At 35.8% G+C, this 20,818-nt stretch overlaps 2 protein-coding genes across 4 annotated transcripts; one reads left to right on the top strand and one right to left on the bottom strand.

Moving 5' to 3' along the window:
* Nucleotides 1-187: 187 nt before the first annotated feature.
* On the bottom strand, nt 188-14,906 carry LOC110822203 (casein kinase II subunit alpha-2-like). Of its 3 annotated transcripts, none has more exons than XM_022052228.2 (11): nt 14,412-14,906; nt 13,737-13,866; nt 4,741-4,935; nt 3,920-4,077; nt 2,641-2,731; nt 2,152-2,217; nt 1,695-1,777; nt 1,553-1,616; nt 1,397-1,465; nt 563-649; nt 188-260 (listed from the first exon to the last, which is right to left on the bottom strand). In XM_022052228.2, exons 1-10 carry the CDS (start codon nt 14,807-14,809, stop codon nt 590-592), a joined length of 1,314 nt encoding a protein of 437 aa, XP_021907920.2. In that variant the 5' UTR covers nt 14,810-14,906; the 3' UTR covers nt 188-260; nt 563-589. The 3 variants fall into 3 exon arrangements, with proteins under 3 accessions (XP_021907920.2, XP_021907921.2, XP_021907919.2); XM_022052229.2 differs by lacking the exon at nt 188-260 and adding an exon at nt 271-443; XM_022052227.2 differs by lacking the exon at nt 188-260 and having other exon boundaries at nt 271-649; nt 14,412-14,905.
* Nucleotides 14,907-17,243: 2,337 nt separating this feature from the next.
* On the top strand, nt 17,244-20,810 carry LOC110822214 (uncharacterized). Its single transcript, XM_022052255.2, has 7 exons — nt 17,244-17,409; nt 17,536-17,679; nt 18,224-18,322; nt 19,066-19,142; nt 19,316-19,424; nt 19,515-19,843; nt 20,208-20,810. Exons 1-7 carry the CDS (start codon nt 17,340-17,342, stop codon nt 20,298-20,300), a joined length of 921 nt encoding a protein of 306 aa, XP_021907947.1. The 5' UTR covers nt 17,244-17,339; the 3' UTR covers nt 20,301-20,810.
* Nucleotides 20,811-20,818: the final 8 nt, after the last annotated feature.

Here is a 20,818-nt window from a genome sequence, read left to right on the forward strand (position 1 = left end):
TTTATATATGTACGTATACATTAGAAGTACTTATAATTATCCAAAACAAGTCCATTTCAAATGGCATTGACCAATATACATGTTCCAACTCATTTCAATACGAACGAAATAATAATAATAATAATAGTAATAATAACAATAATGGTAATTCGTTCAACGGAAAATACGGCGATCTGAACACAAATACTGCTTTAAAATTTGCCTTGTTATTTTTAAATCATCCAAATTCTTGAATATACTCCCTTGAATCCTCTGTTCACCTGTTGATCATTTCCAATGTAAAAGGCAGGAGCAAATTGAGGGAGAAAAGAGAAGGTCTAGATTGTTACACATTTGACCACCAAAAAGAAAAAAAAAAAGAAGAAGCCAGACAACTATTTCTGGCAGGCAGAAACTATACGAAGATAGTTCACAAATCATAAGCACACGGAAAAATATAAAACCTGAGTTGAATCCAAAAAAAATTAAAAAAAAAAAAAAACAAATTAAACCCAAACACAAAAATTAACAAGTTTCAGTCAAGAGTACAGTAGAAAGCTCTGCCTAGTGACTGACTGACTACCTTGAAAGAAGATACTGCACTTCACCATTACTGAGCTCGTGCTCTGCTGCTTTCTGCATTTCTAATTGGGTAGAAATATGGATGGGCCTGCATGATATACGATCTTAGAAACCATTTTTTATTTTACTCCACACAAAAAAAAAAAAATATAGAGATGAAAGATATCTTAAAGTTATATTCTGTAAATTGATTTGCATTTTATGTATAAATAGAATATAGCATTAATATTATGGAAGTTGAATATAACTACAACTAGATTCACTATTTAAAAAAACAACAAACAGTCCCTCCAAAAGGAACAATCTGTATGTTTTAGTTCGATTTCTTAAAAGATGTTAAATTATAGTTGAATATCCGGTACATGACAATCTTGTGATTGTAGATTGATAAAAATTGTAACATAAATGGTTCTGCTTAAAGGACTTTATACAGTAAAATAACAGTGAATAGTGTACGAAAACAAAAGCATACACCTTCAGCAATCAACAGAAATTATTTTCAAAAGATGTGCATACACATGGTTTATCTAATATCTGGTGTATTTATCTTCGGTAATAAAAAAAATATATAAATAAAAGTCTTCTAAGAAATATAAAAATAAATTCTTCATTATTCTCAAACCTAATCACGTTTGTATTATTATTTCCAAAACATTGTTTTCAGCTTTCAACTACTACAATTTTTATGTATAAACACTTCCACTTTTAGTTTTTGTCTATTTTTGGGATGACGTTCAACTTTCAGTATCAAAAACAAACACAAGTACACTTTTCAAACAGAAATACAGGCTGTGCATTGAAGGGCTTAAGGAGATCATAAAGATTTAGAATCTACCATTGCTTCTGTTGCAGTTGGCCTTTCTTGGTGATCATACCGCAGCAACTTGTCAAGAAAGTCAACAGCCTTCAAGAAAGGTGGATAACAATAAATAAACATAATGACGGGAAATTTTGACACAATTTTGGAGCACATATTGTTAATGGTTCTAACCTCATGAACTGCCAAGTGCTGGTTGTCAGAATTAATGAACTTTGACCATGGTTTTCTGCTATGTCTGTAGAGAACAAAGGGCAATCACGTTCAGATAAATGCATTAATAGTATAATCAACTGAATCAAAAACATACACTAACCTGCCAACAAGGGCGGCGAGATGTGGGTCCAACTCTATTCGGTACTTGCTCAGATAAGCATTTAGTTCATCTGTCCCAAGGACCTGTTTTTCAGAGAAACATCAAACTTGTAACTTTTCTATCATCTTATCCAAAAGAACAAATCTACGAGTTGGAAGGTGTCTCCTCCCCCACCTTCCAACTCTCAAAAGTCAGAATGTATACCCCTAAACTTGTGCATTCACCTACACAAACATAATTTCTTGATTTACTAGATTGGTGGTTTCTCATTTCATGCACCAACCAGAAGAGAGATCGTTTTAGAGCAGGAGAGAATGTGTAATAGTGTACCAGGAAACACCGTCACATAAATACATAAAAAAAATTAGACAAAAAGGATTAATAAGAATTCTTTTCCATGCTATGTGTTAGGCAGAAACAGATACTTGCTACATAAACAACTTAAATTCCTCGATACCTTGGCTATTTTAACCAGTTGATCGTAATTGTCATGTCCATAGAAGAATGGCTCTTTGCGGAATATCTGTACATCACAAGCCCCAAGAATAAGCATCACATATCAAATTTTGATACTCCTCACCATCTGTCACCCATGGATGAATATGCAAGCAGATCAAGATCAAACATCTATTGTGCACCAACACACGCTACCCCATAAATATATGACAATAGTTTGGAAATAGTCCATGCAGACCACTCAGGGAAAGTCCATAAAAGTGCATGTGAATTCCTAGAGATCGATAATCATATAGTCCAGGGGCAACTTATCGGTTGAGAGTTATGAAACCTATTAAAATACATGTCCAGGACCACTTGCATAGACATCATGAATGTGCAGGAGGAGAAACAGATGTATAGTCCCATGCTCCAAGGTATGGAAGCCTATCTCTGGAAAGAAACGATATTTGGCCTACTGAACTAAAATAAATTTGGTTGAGATACTCACCATTCCAGCAAACATGCAACCAAGGCTCCACAAATCTAAAGAATAATCATAGTCTTGCAAATCAACAAGAAGCTCAGGACCTTTGAAGTATCTGCAAACCATAAATATAGATAGCAGAGTGATATAGATAACATGTGATACAAAGGCTTGAAGCAAAACAAATTTAAGCTATTAAATGTTCATCTTATATTACAAGAAATAGTTCCTTGCAACTAGGTAAGATACCAATAAGTGAAGCTCTATTTCTAAATTCTTAATTGTTTTTAGAGAGAGAAGTATAATTGGGAAGAGAAAAGAGGGAAGTATATCAGTGGAGGATAATAGATTCTCCTAAAAAGAAGTAAAAAGAGAAAACAAAATCAGTATTTTGCAGCCAAATCTCTTGCAAAATAGCCAAAGAGATACTATCCCTACAATGCCCAAATTCTAACTGTTAAAACCACAATGATGAAATGTGAACTGCCTCAAGCATGAAGCTCTACTGCAAATAACAGCCAAATTAATTAATAGAAAAGCTTCTGTACCAAATATAACAGACCAGTTTGTTTAAAAGTGATAAGTAAACTAAACTGACGTTGGAAAAACTAGCCTTAATTTACCTCCTCAGCATTTGAAGATAAAAACTAGGTATCACACCTAGAGCTTCTTATATATTTGACCTAAGAATTCGTAAGCATGACACTTAAGAGTAACTGCATCACACAACCAGAAAGATTGAGAAAATCCTCAGAAACTCTTTATTTAATATCCTCTCAAAAAAACAAGAACTCTTTCTTGGATCTCTACACCATTTTTCAAAAGTGAAATTACGAAAGGTATTTATAGTGATCTAATAAACTTTCTGAAAAAAGATTAAATTAAAATTATTAATACTAATAAAAATAGAAAAACTAAACACTTGAAAATAATGAAATCTTAGAATAATACAGGAATTCTATATATACAAGAATTATACTTTTTAATCTATATAGGAAATTTAAAACTAATCTATTCCACATTGTAATCCTAATATCATAAACTAAATTCAGACACAAAAAGAGACTGCAGCACCAAAATAGTTAAGCTTTTATCAGAATAGAACATTTAATTTTCACTTCATGGAACAAATCTAAGTTCCCCGCAAATCCAGATCTCCAATACCTCTTGTTACGGGATGACAGAAACAGTAATAGTATTCTACTATGTTTAAGGCAAACAAGTAAATTGCAAACAAAAGGCTCACTTAAATAATTAGAAGAGTAAGTTAAGAAAAAGAACTTTCAACAAAAAAGAAGCCAACCTTGAAGCAACACGAACATTATATTCTTTCCCAGGATGATAGAATTCAGCCAGGCCCCAATCAATGAGACGAAGTTTTCGTTGCTCATGATCAATCATTACATTATGTGGTTTCACATCTCTATGCATGATACCTTGTGAGTGACAATAATCCAATGCCTGTACAAACATTTACCCCGTGCAAGGCTAGCTTTAAAAAAAGTGGCTGCTTTTGAACTCAAAACATAACAGAAAATTCTAATTACTGAAAATGCGATTGTGATAGTGTTGTAACTGATGAAAGTCTGAAATAAAAGTGACAAATGGCGTATATTCACCTACCAGTATAGATACTCACAAACCTCTATAGATACTACATTTATCCACCCTGAAATTCAAACACATTTGCAATTGTCTCCGGATCCCAAGGGGAAAACATCAAATTGATTAAAACAGACGGGAATCTTCCAAACATGAACAAGAACCATGCCCGACCAAAAAAACATTGATTTCTTTGAGCAGAGGAGACAATCATGCTTCCTATGAGGGATTAGGTCCTTCAACGCACTTAGAAATCAGATTTCATTTCCAAATGATTATGAAAATACTAATGTAATCAAAATAATGAAATCTCCATAAATTCCTCCCCCCACCCCAAAAGAAGGTTCAAATAGATAAAAGGGAGTTTAATAAAAGAACCAATGGAAAGAAAAACAAAGAAGTTTGAAGTAACAACACAAAATATATTGCCGATTTTACTTTGATATTTTGTCAGCATACATTCTAAACTATTCTTTATGCGCATCCTGTTATCATCATGCTGGAGAAAACAAAATTGTTTACCTTCAAGAGTTCATAAATGTAGTATCGAATGTCATAGTCTGAAAGTGTCGGGTAAAGCACTTTAAAATCAGTGTTATTCACATATTCAAATATCAGACTTGGTGTCTTTGACTGCTGATCCCTAACAATATCCAGCAACTTCACAATATTTGGTCCGCCACAGAGGTTCTGAAGTATTTTGATCTCCCTTTTAATCTACATTTAGCACAAGAAATAAAGTCGGCCATAAGAATCCTAAGGAACTGAGGAAACAGAAACAAAAAAAATGCACTAAGAGCCATGAAGACAATATCTTATCAGACGTCTCTCAAACATAAAAGGCAGAAGTAAAAAGCAAATGAAGACTATGCACATATCATGTCCTATCTTGTCTGTACATGTCAATGCACTCATTCCAAAGAAAAAAAAGCTTCCCTTAAATATACAAGAAAAACCACAAAGTCATCCAGCTGTACATACAAGTTTATACTGAACATCCTTCAGCAGTAATTTCTTAGTATACATATGGATGACTTGCACTTACCTACAGTTGGAAGAATAATGGCTAAATAGCACACCATTGCCCAAGCTCCACTGGCGAATATTGAAAATTTTCCACAAACAACTCAAGCAAAAGTATTTGCCCTATAAAATTAGGGAACTGAAACACTTACAGATTGTGCATCCATTCGTCCAGAAAATAGTGCTCTCAAAGCGGATAAAGGAAGGGATAGGACCACAAAATTCTTCCACACCATGGCAAATCAGCAAAAAAGATGCAAGTAGATTAAGGAGTTGGTGATTAATGGTAATGTGGTTAAAGGAAATAAAAAATGGAGAGTGTCAAGTCCTTCTATGAAGAGTTATACATTGGAGATGCATTATGGAGACTTACTCTGGATGGTGTCGAATTCAGTAGGTCGAGTAAGCAGTACTATGTACACCAAGAGCAACCTTTTACAGGAGAGGAAATTCATGAAATTCTTATGAGCTGTAAGGGCAACAAAGCCCCGAGATCTGATTGGTTCAACATGAACTTCTTTCAGGAAAATTGAGGGACCCTAAAAGCTGACCTTGTTGCTGTTTTTGACAAGTTCCATGAAATTGGATCTTTTTTGAGAAGCCTGAAATCCACTTTCTTGGTTTTCATCTTAGAGGTAAAAAGGACATCTAACATCAAATATTTTATACCAATCAGTTTGGTGGAAGGGGTTTTATGAACTTGTTGCAAATGTACTAGCAAGGAGAATGGCAAAGGCGGTGAGTAACATGGCGGACGAGTGTCAACATACTTTTGTGGGTGGAAGAAAAATCCTTGATGTTGCCTTAATAGTGAACAAGGTTGTTGATAACAGGGTTTTATGTAAGTTGGACATGTAAGAGGCATATGATTAGGTAGCATGGAGTTTCCTGTTTTACATATTGGAGGGAATGGGTTTAGAGACAAAATGGCATAGATAGATCACGACTTGCATCTCTACCTCATCATTTGCAACTTTGGTTAATGGTGACCCTTTGTCTTTCTTCAAGGCCTCCAGGGCCTAAGGCATGATAACCCCTTGTCTTTTTTGTTATTTTTTTGACAAAAAAAGTATGATAAGTACTAATTACATGCACCAAGGGGGTGCAAAACCCATGTACAAAATGAATTTATATATCGGTTAGCATACCAATTAGTTCACCTAGGTTCTCTATGGAATACAAATTTTGTTTCATTATCAATACTCTAAGGGACTGAAACCATCTCCATCTAATTTTATCAATACTCTCATTCACTTCCTCAAAAACTCTCTTATTACTTTCCTTCGAGACAATCTAAAAAATAGCTAGTAGAATGAGCTCCAAATACTTTTTCCATCTCATTATTCCCTTCAATGCCCAAATTTCTTCTTTGACTATGCCCGCCATGACCCAATTGTACCCTAGAATCCCAAAAGTTGTAGATTATAAGTTGTATGCAATGGGAGACTAAAAGAGGATGTAATCACATGTTTCCTCCGCTCTCTTACATAAACAACACCACTTTTTCATAATCTTCCCTCTTATCATAAGCTTATCAATAGTCAAAACGCTCCAACAAATTGCTTCCCAAGTGAAAAATACTATTCTTGGAGGTGTGTTAAGTCTCCATATTTGTCTAAACGGGAAGCTTCCTTTGTTTGGCTCTTTCTTGGTCAAGAATTTGTAAAAGGTCCCAACAGTGAATTGCCCCATAACAATGGAAGTCCATATAGGTAGGTCTCGATTCTCACAAAGTGAAATTGAAGTCAATGCTCTTAGCAACTATTCATATTTGTTTATCTCCTAGTCAATAAAATTACAAAATACTTCAACGTGCCACTCTCTCCTACCTGCTCCTTCGGTGAACATCTCTCTGACAAAAATGTCATAATGTCGTGCTGTAGCAAAAATCTGTGAGAACCTCGCTCTCTCATAGCCCCTCCTCCATCCATCCAAATATCTTACCAAAAACTCTTTCCCCACCTCACAACCGCCATTTAAGGCACTCGTAAAAGTCTCCTTTATGTAGATCCTCTTCCACAACCCTGTCCCATATGGCCTCAGCGATGCTCTTGAATACCTCCCATATGTCCATTTGTCAAACTTCGCCTCCATAACTCTCCACAAAATGTCAATTTCCTTCAAAAATCACCATATCCATTTCCTTGAAGAGCTTGTTTCATCTCAAAGGTAGATCTCACTCTTAAATCGCACTGATTTAGTGGTCTTTTAATTGTGTCCCAAGCCACCAAATGATATTTCTTTTTCTCCATCAAATCATCCTATAGGAACAACTCCAGCTTCTTGGCAAAACTTTTTAGAATAGATAGAAGAGACATATAGTATATGGGAAGATTGGCCAGTATACGTTTGATGAGTGTTAAGCAATCACTTTTGGAGAGTAAATTTATCTTCCACCTTGCAAGTCTTCTCTCAAATCTGGCAACAACAGAATCCCAGGTCTTCACATCTGTATCGTTAGCACCCAACAGCTTACCCAAATACATGATTGGAAGATTCACAATTTTACATCCCAAAATCCTTGCTAGTCTTCTAATATTGCTCCCACTCCCTAATCTAACCATCTCAAACTTCATGAAATTGATGTTGAAGCTAGACACAGCTTGAAAGCATAATAGAATGCATCTAAGATTTAGTAGCAACCTCTCATTTGGTTGACAAAATAACAAGGTGTCATCTGCAAAAAATAAGTGTGTTATTTCCTATGTCGCCTCTCTTTCTCCTATCTTGAGCCCTCTAAACAAACCCAACTCCCTATCTCATAGTAACAACTTGTTTAGTGCGTCCATTACAATTATGAAGGATCTCCTCGCCTAATGCCTCTTGATGCTTTAAAGAAAAGCAATGGACCACCATTTACCATAATTGCAAAAGATATCGTAGTAATGCAAGCATTGATCCACTGTCACCATGTAATTCCAAAATTTATTCTAGCCAACATGTGATCAATGAAACCCCAATTCACGTGATCATTCGACTTCTCCATATCCAATTTGCATAAAACCTCATCTCTCTTCTTATGTAATAATTCACCTACCACCTCATTAGCAATCAACAACGTATTCGTGATTTGGCTTCCTTCCACAAACCCATTTTGATTCTCCCCAACCACTTTGTTCAAGACTTTAATCATTCTTCTTACAAGAACCTTCCCTATAAGTTTATAAACACAACTCATCAAAATTATAGGCTAGTATTCCTCAATGCTTGTTGGCCCCTCCACCTTACCAATAAGGACCAAAAATGTGGAATTGAGATCTTCACAAATGCACACGTCTCAGGAGGTTCCTTGAACAGTTCCAAAATATCGTCTTTGTTCACGTACCAAAAATTTCTACTAGAACCCCATATTAAAACCATCTAGGCTGAAAGCTTTATCCTTATTGCATTCCATAAGACTCTCATAAACTTTCTCCTTAGAAAATTCCTTTTCAATAAAGTCCCAGCTCATCTCATCCAACATGCTGAAACTGATACCATCGAGTTTAGGTCTCGAATCAAATTTTTCATAATACAGATTTTTGAAGTACTCCTTGACTCCTCGTCTCAAATCCTCATTGCCCTGCACCTCCCTTTCCTCAATGTTCGTAGTCTCCACATAATTGCATCTCCTACTCTGATTTGCCATACAATGAAAGAATCTTGTGTTGTGACACCCTTCTTTGATCCATCTCTTGCCTCCAATCTACTTCTTCCCTCTGCAATCTGATCGCCAATCTATTTTTAACTCTTCCTTTCTAGCAATATCTTCAGGCGACAAGTCCTCCTCAGCTTCCATTCCCTTATAGCTATTATATCATGAAACAATGTCTGCGTATCAATGCTTTGTTTCTGATCTTTCTCTTTGCACCACTTCTTTGTCACAAATTTAATCGCCGTTAACTTTCGCACCATTCTAAAGCTAGTCTTTCCATTAATCTCATTACTCTTCCACCACTCCTCTATCTTTTCACAAAAGTCATTCACACTCAACCATCCGTCTTCAAATTTGAAAGAGTACAAACCCCACTTGATCCCATCAAACTCCAGGCTAATAGGAAAATAATAAAAGATTATCCTCTGCAAATGCTTCTGACACCTGCAATTTAAAGATGCCATGAGGTAAACACTAGAAATCTATCAATACGAGAGCACACTGAATTTGCATCTTATTGGACCATGTCTACTTTCCTCCCCTTAGAGGTAGATCTATTAATTCTAATCTCTCCACCCAACATTCACTACCCTTCCTATTCTTGAACAAACAAGAAATTGAGCATTCACCCATAATGTACTCCACGCATCTGACTCTATCTTCCTTCCACATAATCAAGATCTCACATGTCGTACCTATAGCGAGGAAATCCCTTCCAATCCACTTCCTTGGCTTTCCAGAGACTACGAATGATCTTATCTTGAATGTTTTACATTTTTTGTCTCCTGCAAACAAATAATATCCAACCTCCACCTACTCATACAATCCTTGATCACTTGTCTCTTCTTATGATCATTGATGCTCCTCATATTCGATGGAATGATCCTTTCTATCATGTTTTAATTATTTGCTTCAGTGCCCCCCCTTTCTCTCCCCATCTCCCTACATCATATTTTATGTTGGATTGCAATCTTCATAGTTCCTTATAACCCTCAACGTCCTATCTATTTTTCTGCTTCGACATTTATCTTTCACATCCCGTCTTCTCCTCTCTTCCGCTTGATTTCCATAAAGAGGTCTATGGCCCGATCCCTTAACCTGTCGAATGACACATCCAGTATTCAACTAAATTTCTAATTATTTTGAATTATCCAATTGGAAGTTTCTTTCTCTATAAGCTCCCCAATTGTCTCCTCATTCTCCACCCTTGCCCAATTTTCCCCACTCTGACCCAGCTTCCTTCTCCACCCTCCAGCTCTTCTTCCCGGTTGACTTTCCCCATTGGCACCATGGCTAATTGTGCTCCTCTTCTTCCCCTTCCTTTGGATTGAACTCCCCTCTCTGTTCCTCAGCTTCTCCCCGTCCCCAATACAATCTACTACAATGTTATTCGTGTGAACCCCTCAACCTTTAATAAACGTCCCCTCGACCTACCCGGCTTCCTTTGTAACCATCTCTGACATGATCACCGTCATCCAATGCTTAGATCCTCGACTTTCACCACTCTTGCATGTTGCTTGCGTCATGGGTTGTCGATTCACAAGTCTGAATGTTTTCGAGCCCTAGCTCGGCCTCCTGACCATCTTGTGAGGTTTCCGTGGGCCCTTTTAATTTATCAACTCATCGGGCCCGAACCTTTGACTAGCCCACAGGCCTCTTCTAAATCCCAGTCCTCCAATTAATCTTCATCCAAGCCTATCCACAAAGGGCCTAGTCGTATTCTGAAACCCATACCTCTTTTGATCCCCAAGCCTCCAACAACCATTCGTCTAGGCCTATCCATACTGGCCTACACACTTTTGGGCTACTCTAAACAGACACCTCTTCCGTCGTTTTGGCCCATCTACATATGCATCTTTCTCCTGTCGTTTTGGTCACCATGTGCTTGAATTTAAAAATTCCTCCGACTCGTGTTCCATCTAGGTCCTATCTTCCTCACCCAATCGTTCTCCTTTGCAAATCCGCAGACCACCTCCACAAAACTTTTCTTCTTCACCTCTTCAACCTGTATCCTAAGCTCCATCCAACAACTCGAGCAATAGAGCCATGGAAGCTCGTGCACCTTGTCCACACTCGATCTGCCCTCACTCACCTGCTCGCAAGTCAGCTGCACACCCTTGTTCATCAGCTCCCATTTTCATCCAACTACGTCCACCACCGCCACCATCATGCTCCACCATCCCACTGCCCCTCTTCCTTTTGGCACAAAGTTGGCGAACCACCTCTCTCCTCCTTTAAAAGCACCAAGAATCGAACCCTCCTTTTGTGCCCTAACGCCACCTACAAAGTGCGTTTGTCTCCCCTTCCTGCTTCTCCCCCATAACCGCCTCCCTTTGACCAATAAAAGTACTTCAAAGCCTCCAACAACCATTGCTTGTCCTCCTTGTTGTAGGAGATTGATATTCAATAGCCCTAATTGTCCTCGCTTAGTCGAACTCCTTTAGCATGCCTTCCTTTACAAACAACAAAAGATTTATTTTCCACCACTAAAAACCTCCTCTACATTGTTGCATATTCACCTCCTTCACCCTCTAACAAAATGTAATGTCACTTTAATGTCACAGCCGCTTAGTGCGACAGCACCAGTCCTGCCCAAAGAACAACAAATGTCCGACACTTTTAAGAAACCCTCTTCTTTGTTTTCTACATTTGGCCCGATATCAACCACCCTAAGAGCTTACCTAAACCATCTACAAATCTTTATAAGTCTATCACCATATCAATCAGGACCCCGTAAGTTCTCCACTTTGTTATTCATCATAAGTCATGGAGACTTGTAATAAATTGCACACCAAAGCCAAGGACCTGAAGCTTTTCAGAAGCTTGAAGGTGAAAATAGCTGGAAAGAGGTGAAGGTGACATACTTATTTTTTGTTAATGACACTCACCTATTTATGAGCTAAACCATAAAGATTTTATGAATATCATGTATGTTTTGTTATGTTCTTAAATAGTTTCAGGTTTGAATATTAATATGGCAAAATTTGAGCAAGTCAACTTTGGTGTAAATAGGGAAGCAAGCAATTTGGCAACTATTTTGAGATGTAGAATTTAGAGCCTTTTAATTAAATATTTTGGATTGCTTCTTGGTGCGAAATTCAAGAATACCTCGTCATGGGATCTAGTGATGAGCAATGTTGAGTCTCGTTTGGAAAGTTGGACGGGCAGCTTACTCTCTAAAGGTGATAAATTGACTCTTATTAAAAGTGCCATAGCTAATATCCCCATTTAGTTGTCTTTGCCCATGATTTCAGTTAATGTGGTTAAGAGGTTGTGGCAATCCAACATAAGTCCCTTGGGGTGATTAGGATGAAATAAGATACCACTTAATGGTTGAGGTGGTGAAACAACCGCTTCTAGGGATTGGGTGTGAGATTCTCAGAAGAATTCAATACAACTCTTCAAAGAAAGCAGTTTTGGAGGTTTATGAGGGAAAGGGATAGTCCATGGAGGAAGGTGATTGTAGCCAAATTTGGCTTAGACAACTTTGTTTGGTATATAAACGGCCCCAAGAGACCATATAGAGTTGGATCGCAAAAGAAAACTAGCACAGATAAAGAGGCTTTTTAGAACAGCATAAAATGGAGAGTGGGATCGAAGGAAGAGGGTAAGGGATGGTTGGTTAAAAAATGGGCCTCTTTCCTTGCAGTTTCCTTCCATTTTTGCTACTGCTCAAAGAAAATTTTAGTTAAGGATTATTTCATAGACTCAAGACCTACGGCAAGACAGGGGTTTGGACAGTTAAATTAACAAAGAATTTGAATGACTTGGAGATTAATGACCTCACAAACCTTCTTAATTCCTTTTTTCAAGTGGTGGTTTCAGAGGGTCCAAAAATGAACCTATATGGAACCTCAACTCTCAGGGACTTTTTTCTACAAAGTCATAGTATTTACACTTGACTAAGAGAGAGAGAGAGACTTAGTGAAAGGTTCCTCTCGAGGCTAATTCGGAAACTGAAAGTGGCTCATCTTTCAAGCTGGACAAGCTGCTTTGTTGTGTATCCTAAGTATGGACAAGCTAATCAAGAGGGAAGAAACCTGCTAAGTGGTTGCCATTTGTGTAAAATGATGCAAAAACATGCAATCATACCCTTTTAATGTATGTATGTTCATTAATTTGGTCCTTGGCTTCTAACCCTATGGGTCTAAGTTGGGCTGTTGTTATTATGAGAAATGAGTTGTGGACATAAAAGGCACTCAAAATGATAAGCAATCTTTATGAGCTATCTTTTTGGCTATCTTTTGAGTCATTAAAAAAAAAAAAAAAGAGGAATAAGAGAGCAGTCAAGGGGTTAGAATCTATTTTTTGGATAGATTTAAAGATTCTTGACTCCATATCCTAAGTTTTTCGATAAGGAGCTAACTAACCGCTACATTCTAGCAAGAATCTGAGGGGTCTAGTAGATATCTTGTAAGATATATAACTATTTTTTATGTAAGTTGCACCTCGTTTATGCTCTTCAAAATACTCAAGTTTTCTTCTCAAAAAAAAATAATAATAGTGCTCTCCCCTCACTTCATCTTCCTTAACAAAGAGCACTTTTCTTACAAGAAAAAATTTAAGTTCTCAAAAGTCAGTTATAACATGCTCTAAGGCTTGATATATCCTCTTTCTCCATGTACAAACTATATAGACAAGCAATGCAGTAGCCCAAGAACATGTGTCAAGAAAGAAAATCCTACAAAATCAGCAATCAAGGATCACTGGTCAAACATGGGGGAATCAACCATACCAAACAATGTGCCACTTGACGTGCACATTCCAAGAACAAGCTAACGAACTCCAAATCCAATAAATCAAAATAAATAAGAATGAAATGCTGGATATCAAAGAGACAGAGTACTGGTGCATGACTCACCTTCTTCTTCTTCACAGGTTTGAGGATCTTGATGATACATTTCTCATTGCCCGTGCAATGTACACCCTCAAACACCTCACTGTACTTCCCCCTCCCAACCTTCCGCACCACCTCATAATCATCCTGCTCCCTGTATCATCATAGAAACAACCTTGTTATCATTCATTCATTTGATAATAAAACATGAAGAAATTGAAGAACTTCGAGTTTGAATCACCGGTGATCCATCAAAAGTCTGAAAACAAAAGGGTCATGCAGAAATGAGCTGAAGTATAACTACTAACCCAACAAACTCCGAGTCCAGTAAATCATACTAAATAAGAATGAAATGCTGGAACTCAAAAGGGAAACGACGCATTCTTTCTTTGAAGGTTTAAGGATATTCAGTCCTCCCCCCACCCAAAAGAAAATAAAAGAAAAAAAGAAAAAAGCCCCTCAACCAAGCCATAACAGTAATCTTAGCCTAGAATAATAAACAATGAGACAAGCAATATTCGATTAAAGTCCACAATCTTCAACTCTACCCCCGATATCCTCAATACCAAACAAAATAACTCTAACTGTGAAGTCCCCTAAGCTTTTTTGCATTTTCTTGCCAACCAAACAAATGGATAAAAACAATCAATAAAAGGGGAAAAACTTAAAAGCGACAGAAAGAAGAGAGCGAGAAATTACCCCCATTGAACAGTGAGGGACTCATAGTCCCAGTATTCCTTGGGCCTGACGACGTTGATATCGGAGTAAACCCTAGCCTTGGAGGGCGCGCCAGGGCGCCTAACCGATTTGCCGATCTTCTGCGCCAGTGTTTCGGGCGTTGCAGCCAACTGTGTCGGACGGTTTTGTCTCTGACTCTGTTGCTGCTGCTGCTGCCGCAACTGCCTGTGATGAATCGATGCGCTAGAGCTTATTCCACGCAGGATTTGAAGAGACGCAATCCGAGGAGAGGAATGAAATGGAAGCGGTTGCTTCGGTGCCGCCTTTGTGGATGAAAAAGAGAAGAAGACGAAGAGGGATAGGAGCTTGCTGCTATGGCGAGAGGAAGAGATTGTGAATTGAAAGGGCCCTATGGCCATCAATTCTTTATTTGGGGAACTAGTCGGAACGGAGGATTCCGTTTCTTCTCTTTTCTCTTTCTCGCGCTCCCATTTTTTCACCAACCTCTTCTGATTTTTTTACGTACTTCTGGAAACGGCATCGTTTAAGGCTTCTAACTCCCAGGGAATTACCAATTGGGATAACGTTTTTAGTTTTGAAGACCCCACCTCATAATCTATATTTAAAAAAAAATCCTTTAATTCCTTACTATTTTAGATCTTTTTTGTTATTATTTGTGTGATTTTATAAATTTTTAGTTATTTTATTTACTTAATTATTAATTATTTATCTTTTAATAAATTTATATTTGTTAAACTCCTTTGGACAATTTAAATTTAAATTTATATAAACAGATAATTATATGAAATTAATTAAAAGATAATTATTTTGTTCGATAAAACTGTGTTATATCATATGTTATTAATTAAGTATGACTAAAGTTCAGATAATTATCAAATATTATTTTTGTCATTTATAAATAAAATGATATGGATGATATTCACATCTTATATATGCATATTTTTATTTTAAATAATATAATTTATTTTTCTTAAATAGTGAATTAAAATTTGATTTAAAAATTATCTATGATTGTTTAATTATTAAATTTTTTATACTTAATTTAAATATTATAAATTTAGATATCGTTAATAATATAGAATTCGCTATTTTATATACGTATTATAAACCAATGATGATCAGTGTATAATATTTTATTCAACGAATATCATAATTTAAATTATTATTGTATTAACACAATTATAATAATGAATTTAAGTATAGTTAAAATAGTAATATTATATATAAATAAAAAGAACATTCAATATTGATTATGTTATATAAGTTAAAATAGCTACGAGTAGATGATTGTTTTTAAAAAATGATTTTATAGAAAAAAAAAATTAAATAATTATATGGAATTTTGTATTTAAATATAAAAATAATTGTTAAAAACCCTTGGTATTTTTTATATTTACAAATATATATAAATGCATACATTATGAAAATATATACATAATAATTAAAAAAACAATCTTATAAACGAATCCAAAAAAAAAAAAAAAGAGAGTTAGAATTGCAACAAAAATCATGATGGGACAAAATTAAAAAAGAAAGTTGTATGGGAAGGTAGTATCTTAGTGACATACATTGTTGCCATAATTGAATTTAAATAGGTAGTTAATTAATATATAAATTTTAAAAATTTTATATAATTATTCATAAACTATTAAATTAATATAACTAACATAAAATAATAAATTTATATAAATTATAAAAAAAATATCAAAAAGTATTTATAATAAAATAAAATTAAAAAAAAATAATACAAATACAAATTTTACCCGTTATAAAATATGAACCAGTTGTTTTGTCACTCTAAATTGGGAGCTTCTAATGAATCTTCCCTTTCTTTAAACGAATGGAAAGAATCTCTTTCCCCCAAAAAGAAAAGTAAAATAAAGCACATGCCTTGCCCATCAAGAAATCCTATGGTTCTATTAGGTTAGTTGCTTTTAAATAATCCACAAACATACATTTTAATTAATATATGAAATAATTATATGTTTATATAGAAAATTGACGGCCGGTTCATTTGGGTCCAACTTAGAAACTTTTATAATATACTTTCAATACAACCCAATAATTATTTCATTGTTTATTATATATATGATATGCATAAGCATCTAGGTGTTAGTCCTACAATTTCCATAATCAAAGTATTAGTACTCATCTTTAGTTATTAAATGGACCGTAAGTGGGCCTGGCCAATTTATTAACCAGGAGAACATGCTGGACCATGGACCACTGCTGTTAGTTAAAGTCAAAGACGTAACCAAAGCCTAACTACCATTGGCTGCTACCGTCAAATTACGGGCCAATCCAATGTCCACGTCTTATCTCCTTCAGGGTCAAAAAGAGTTGGCTCTTCTGCCTCCTCACACATTGACCAGCAATAATAAATAAATAAATAAATAAATAATTTGATTTTAGGTTGAATTATAATTTAAAATAAAATGATTATATTTTATGACGTACTAAAAAAAATAAAAATTTTTTAAAATTAAATAAAAATATAAACACAGAACTTAATGTTTGTTTAATAAATTTGTAAATATTAAAGTTCAATTAATTAATTATTGTATAATATATTTGTAATAGTAAAAAGCAGATTACGTAAATTTTCATATAAAATTTTTGAATTTAGTATAAAAATGAAAATTTAAAATAAAAAATCCAAACAGTGGGAGGCAGGAAGCGTTAAGATTTGAAGATCAAATTTTGGTTGGATCCGACCCGTATGTATTCGTATCAGGAGGGGCAAAGCCCAATATAGGAAACAACGCGGGAAAACTAGAAAGTGGATTGTTCAGCGGATGAAGTTTTTAGGGTTTAAATATATTTAATTTTTTATTTGTATAAAAAAGGGAAATAACTTCCAACGGAATAAATTGAGGAGCCTCCAAGTTCGGAACCGAAGGAAAGGCGAGAGGCAGAGAGAGAGCGGCCATGGATGAGGTTAGGGCAAGTTCTGTTTGGGTAGCGACTCGCTCTTCTCATGTCACTGTTGACTCCTCAGGTCCGTTTCTCTGCAAATTTACGTTCGGATAAGTTCGCATTCCGCGCTCTGTTTTTACGTTCGAGCGTACTGGAAAATATTATTTTGGTTCTTATGTAACCTCGAATGGTGTTTTCGTACGTGTAGGGATTGAGAAGGTTGTCGAGGATATCAATGGTTCGATCCCTAAAGTGGAGTGGGATTATGAAGGGATTCACTACTTTGATAACGGCCCGCTCACTGTTCAGTACCTCTTTGTCTTGGACGCTTTGAATTTCTGCTTCTGGCCTGGTATGTCATACACGTGCATGGGCGTCCGCATGCGTATATTCTTATACGGTTGTTTTTGCTTGTTCGTTCCCCGTTGTTGGGCATTTGGTTAGTTTTACGGTGTCTGGTAAGGCTGTTGTTTAAACGAGGCTGTCTCTGATTGAATTTGAGAACGTTAATGTGGAATTTGCTTGACTTCAAGCTAATTCTGGAGTACGTATAACTACCCAACCGTGTTTAGTTTGTATCTCTAACCAAAAGTAGATAAACTAACATCGCCATTTCATACTGTGTTTTGTTCCTGCGGTTGTCAAATGAAAGCTTCCCATGGTTTTGTGCATTACGCCTTGAATTTGTTATTTTATTGGTCCTTGTTACCTCATGATTTTCTGTCTTTTGCTGTCATTTAACAATAGCGTCAATGATGCTCTCTTTAGACTGATTTGACTTCAGCTCATTGTTGGGTATTTGTGGCTTATATGATTTAACAACTTGATGTCAAAATGTCTTATAGGGGCCTATTTTTGTTTTTCTGTTCCTTTCCCGTGTTGCTTATTCTTTATAGATGAGGATTTGAATTACGATCATTTGGCGTTGGGCCTGAAGATTGCTTTGCAGAATGACAAATCCGCGTTTGATGCTGATCGTCTCCAAAAGTACACTGGTATTCTGTTTCTTGGATCTCTATTATTTGGAATTGAATATTTTCCAGGATATGCAGAAGTCTTTTCACGTAGACAACTAAAGCACGCTAACCTAATAATTGTTATTAGATTATAAATAATAGGTTGGACCCTTTTATCAGCTCAAAACTTTAGGGATGATTGACAATAATTGATTATTTCACATGTACTGGAATCAGAAGTATAGAGTTTTGCGGATTTTCCATCCTAATAGTTATGTATATGAGGAACGTATTAGAGTAAAAATAGTAGAATTTCTATCTTTTTATTAACTTAAAGTCTTGGGATAACTGGCCATAACAAATTATTTCAGAATTGCGTGTAGACCAAAAGAAGCAAGATTTGAGACCAAAGAAAAATGCTGATTGGCTAGACAAAAAGGTCAGATAGGAATTATGGGCTTCCATGTTATACTTCTTGAGAGCGCTTGTTAGTCCTAGATAATTTAATATTTTCTGAACAAAATTTATATCAAATTTAACTTGATTGCTCCAGAAACAGTGGAGGAATATTAACAACCTTGATATATATTTGAGAGGGAAAACAGGATTGCAAAAGGTCATAAATTTTTGCAAAATAAGCATTTGTATATTGTTCCTTCGATTTATGCATTTATTAGAACGTAAAAAATTGTAAAATCATTTTATATCCTATTAATTAAATTTTTTAAAATGCCTAACTCAGTTTGTGATTGCAAAATAATGAGATCAATTTTGCTTTTTAGGTTGTGAATTACGTGAGCTATTGAAATGGCCAAGACCACTTCCTTTGGAGGATGAACGAGTACGCTTGCTTCATGAGGTAGAAGATATCCTCCTGTCATAGAGCTGTAAATTGATGTCTTTTACTGATATTACTTGTCTAGTTGCTTGAAGTTCCAGTCCTTCACCTGCTTTCTACTTCTGATGGCGTGGAGTTCTATTACTAAATTGCCAAACCGGTTGTTTGACATGGTTACGAATTATGTGATGTAGGTTGGGCAGGAACTGGAACGAAGCTTTGGGGGCAAAGCGTCCAATATTGTGGAATCCTGTGGAAAATCAGCTGCACAGCTTGTTGCTCTTGTGACACGTCATTTCCCGGGTATTCCTAACATGATTGTATGTAAAGTTTTAATGGTTTTCTTGTAAAGAAGCTGGATTTCAAATCACTGATGTAAATAAAATCATTTAGGTTTCCGGGATCACTCACTGTATAAGGGCAGGCAGGTATTCTTATATAAAAGAGCACAGATATTTTCTGCAGATTTATGGGGTGCATTCAAAGGCCAGAGTTATGGAGAATTTTATGATATTGGTTCAATTACTATGTTTGCGGATTATATTGTGCCTGCCGTTCTTCAGCAGCTTGGTGTGCTTAAATATAGTTCAAGCCTTGCCAGCACCATTGAGGCTAGTAGTGAAATAGTTCCTGGCAGTGAAGAGGAGGTTGAACTACGAGCCTGCTCTGTATATGCTGTGGAGAAAATGAGGGAGTTGCTCAATATAAAATCAGGAAAGCAGGTGAGGCTGAACTAGATAGGTGGAGAGAGAATTACATTTTTTTATTTATCTGCTCATCGGCTAAGACCTTTATTTTTTATTCCTGTCTAAATATCTTGTAACTTTTATCATTGAATTCTTAGACTAATTTCTTCACTGAAATGTTGTTCAGAACCATTATTCAGTATGGTGCTTCTGTTTTTCTTTTAACTTAATACTTTATGAAACTTATCTTTCCTCTTAGTTGAGCATTGGTTTTGGGTCTAATTCAAAGCACGGTCCTTTTATTTTATTCTTCAGTTGAATTCAGGAAAGGACTTGGTTTAATTTCATATGCAATGTCTATCCTCTTCGTTTCTCTTAATCGTGTTACTTATCTTTTCAGGTATTGAGTGTGGAGTTGGACCTTTGGCTTTGGTCTGTTGGTGTTCAATGCAAATCTCTCCAACATCATCGTACTCTCTCAATATATTACTGAGTGGAGCGTATGCTGCAGTTGCCTTCTTATTGTTTATCTCCCAAGGAGGGAGCTTTGGCTCAGAAGAAGGTAATCACAGAGGAGAATTGAGAAATTAGACGTGACATTCTTCTTCGTGCACCCACCTTGAAAAGCTATATTTTTATACTTTTCACAACTATAGCTAGGATTATAAAAATCGGTCAATATTTAGTTAGTAGATGAAATATTTTATCCAGCAAATGACTGTAGTCAACCATCCATTTATCCTTTTCGTTAGTTGCATGAACATCTAGGAACTGATGGCTCTGTAGTCACCTAGCAAATAGAACTAAGGTTTCTTTGATAATTAGATCACGTTCCATGGGAAGAAAACATTTGCTTCCTTAAAATACTTATAGTCTCTTAAATTTAGAATATGGACATGGATTTGCTAAGATTTACAGCTTATACTGTATGTTAAGCAACCGTTCAAGTTTGTTCTTTGGAACCCATGGATAAATTTCGAAGTAATTGCTTATTTTTTGTTGATATCACCT

The sequence above is a fragment of the Carica papaya genome, chromosome 4, assembly GCF_054855325.1.
Source record: "Carica papaya isolate Zhongbai chromosome 4, ASM5485532v1, whole genome shotgun sequence".
NCBI classification, from domain to species: domain Eukaryota; kingdom Viridiplantae; phylum Streptophyta; class Magnoliopsida; order Brassicales; family Caricaceae; genus Carica; species Carica papaya.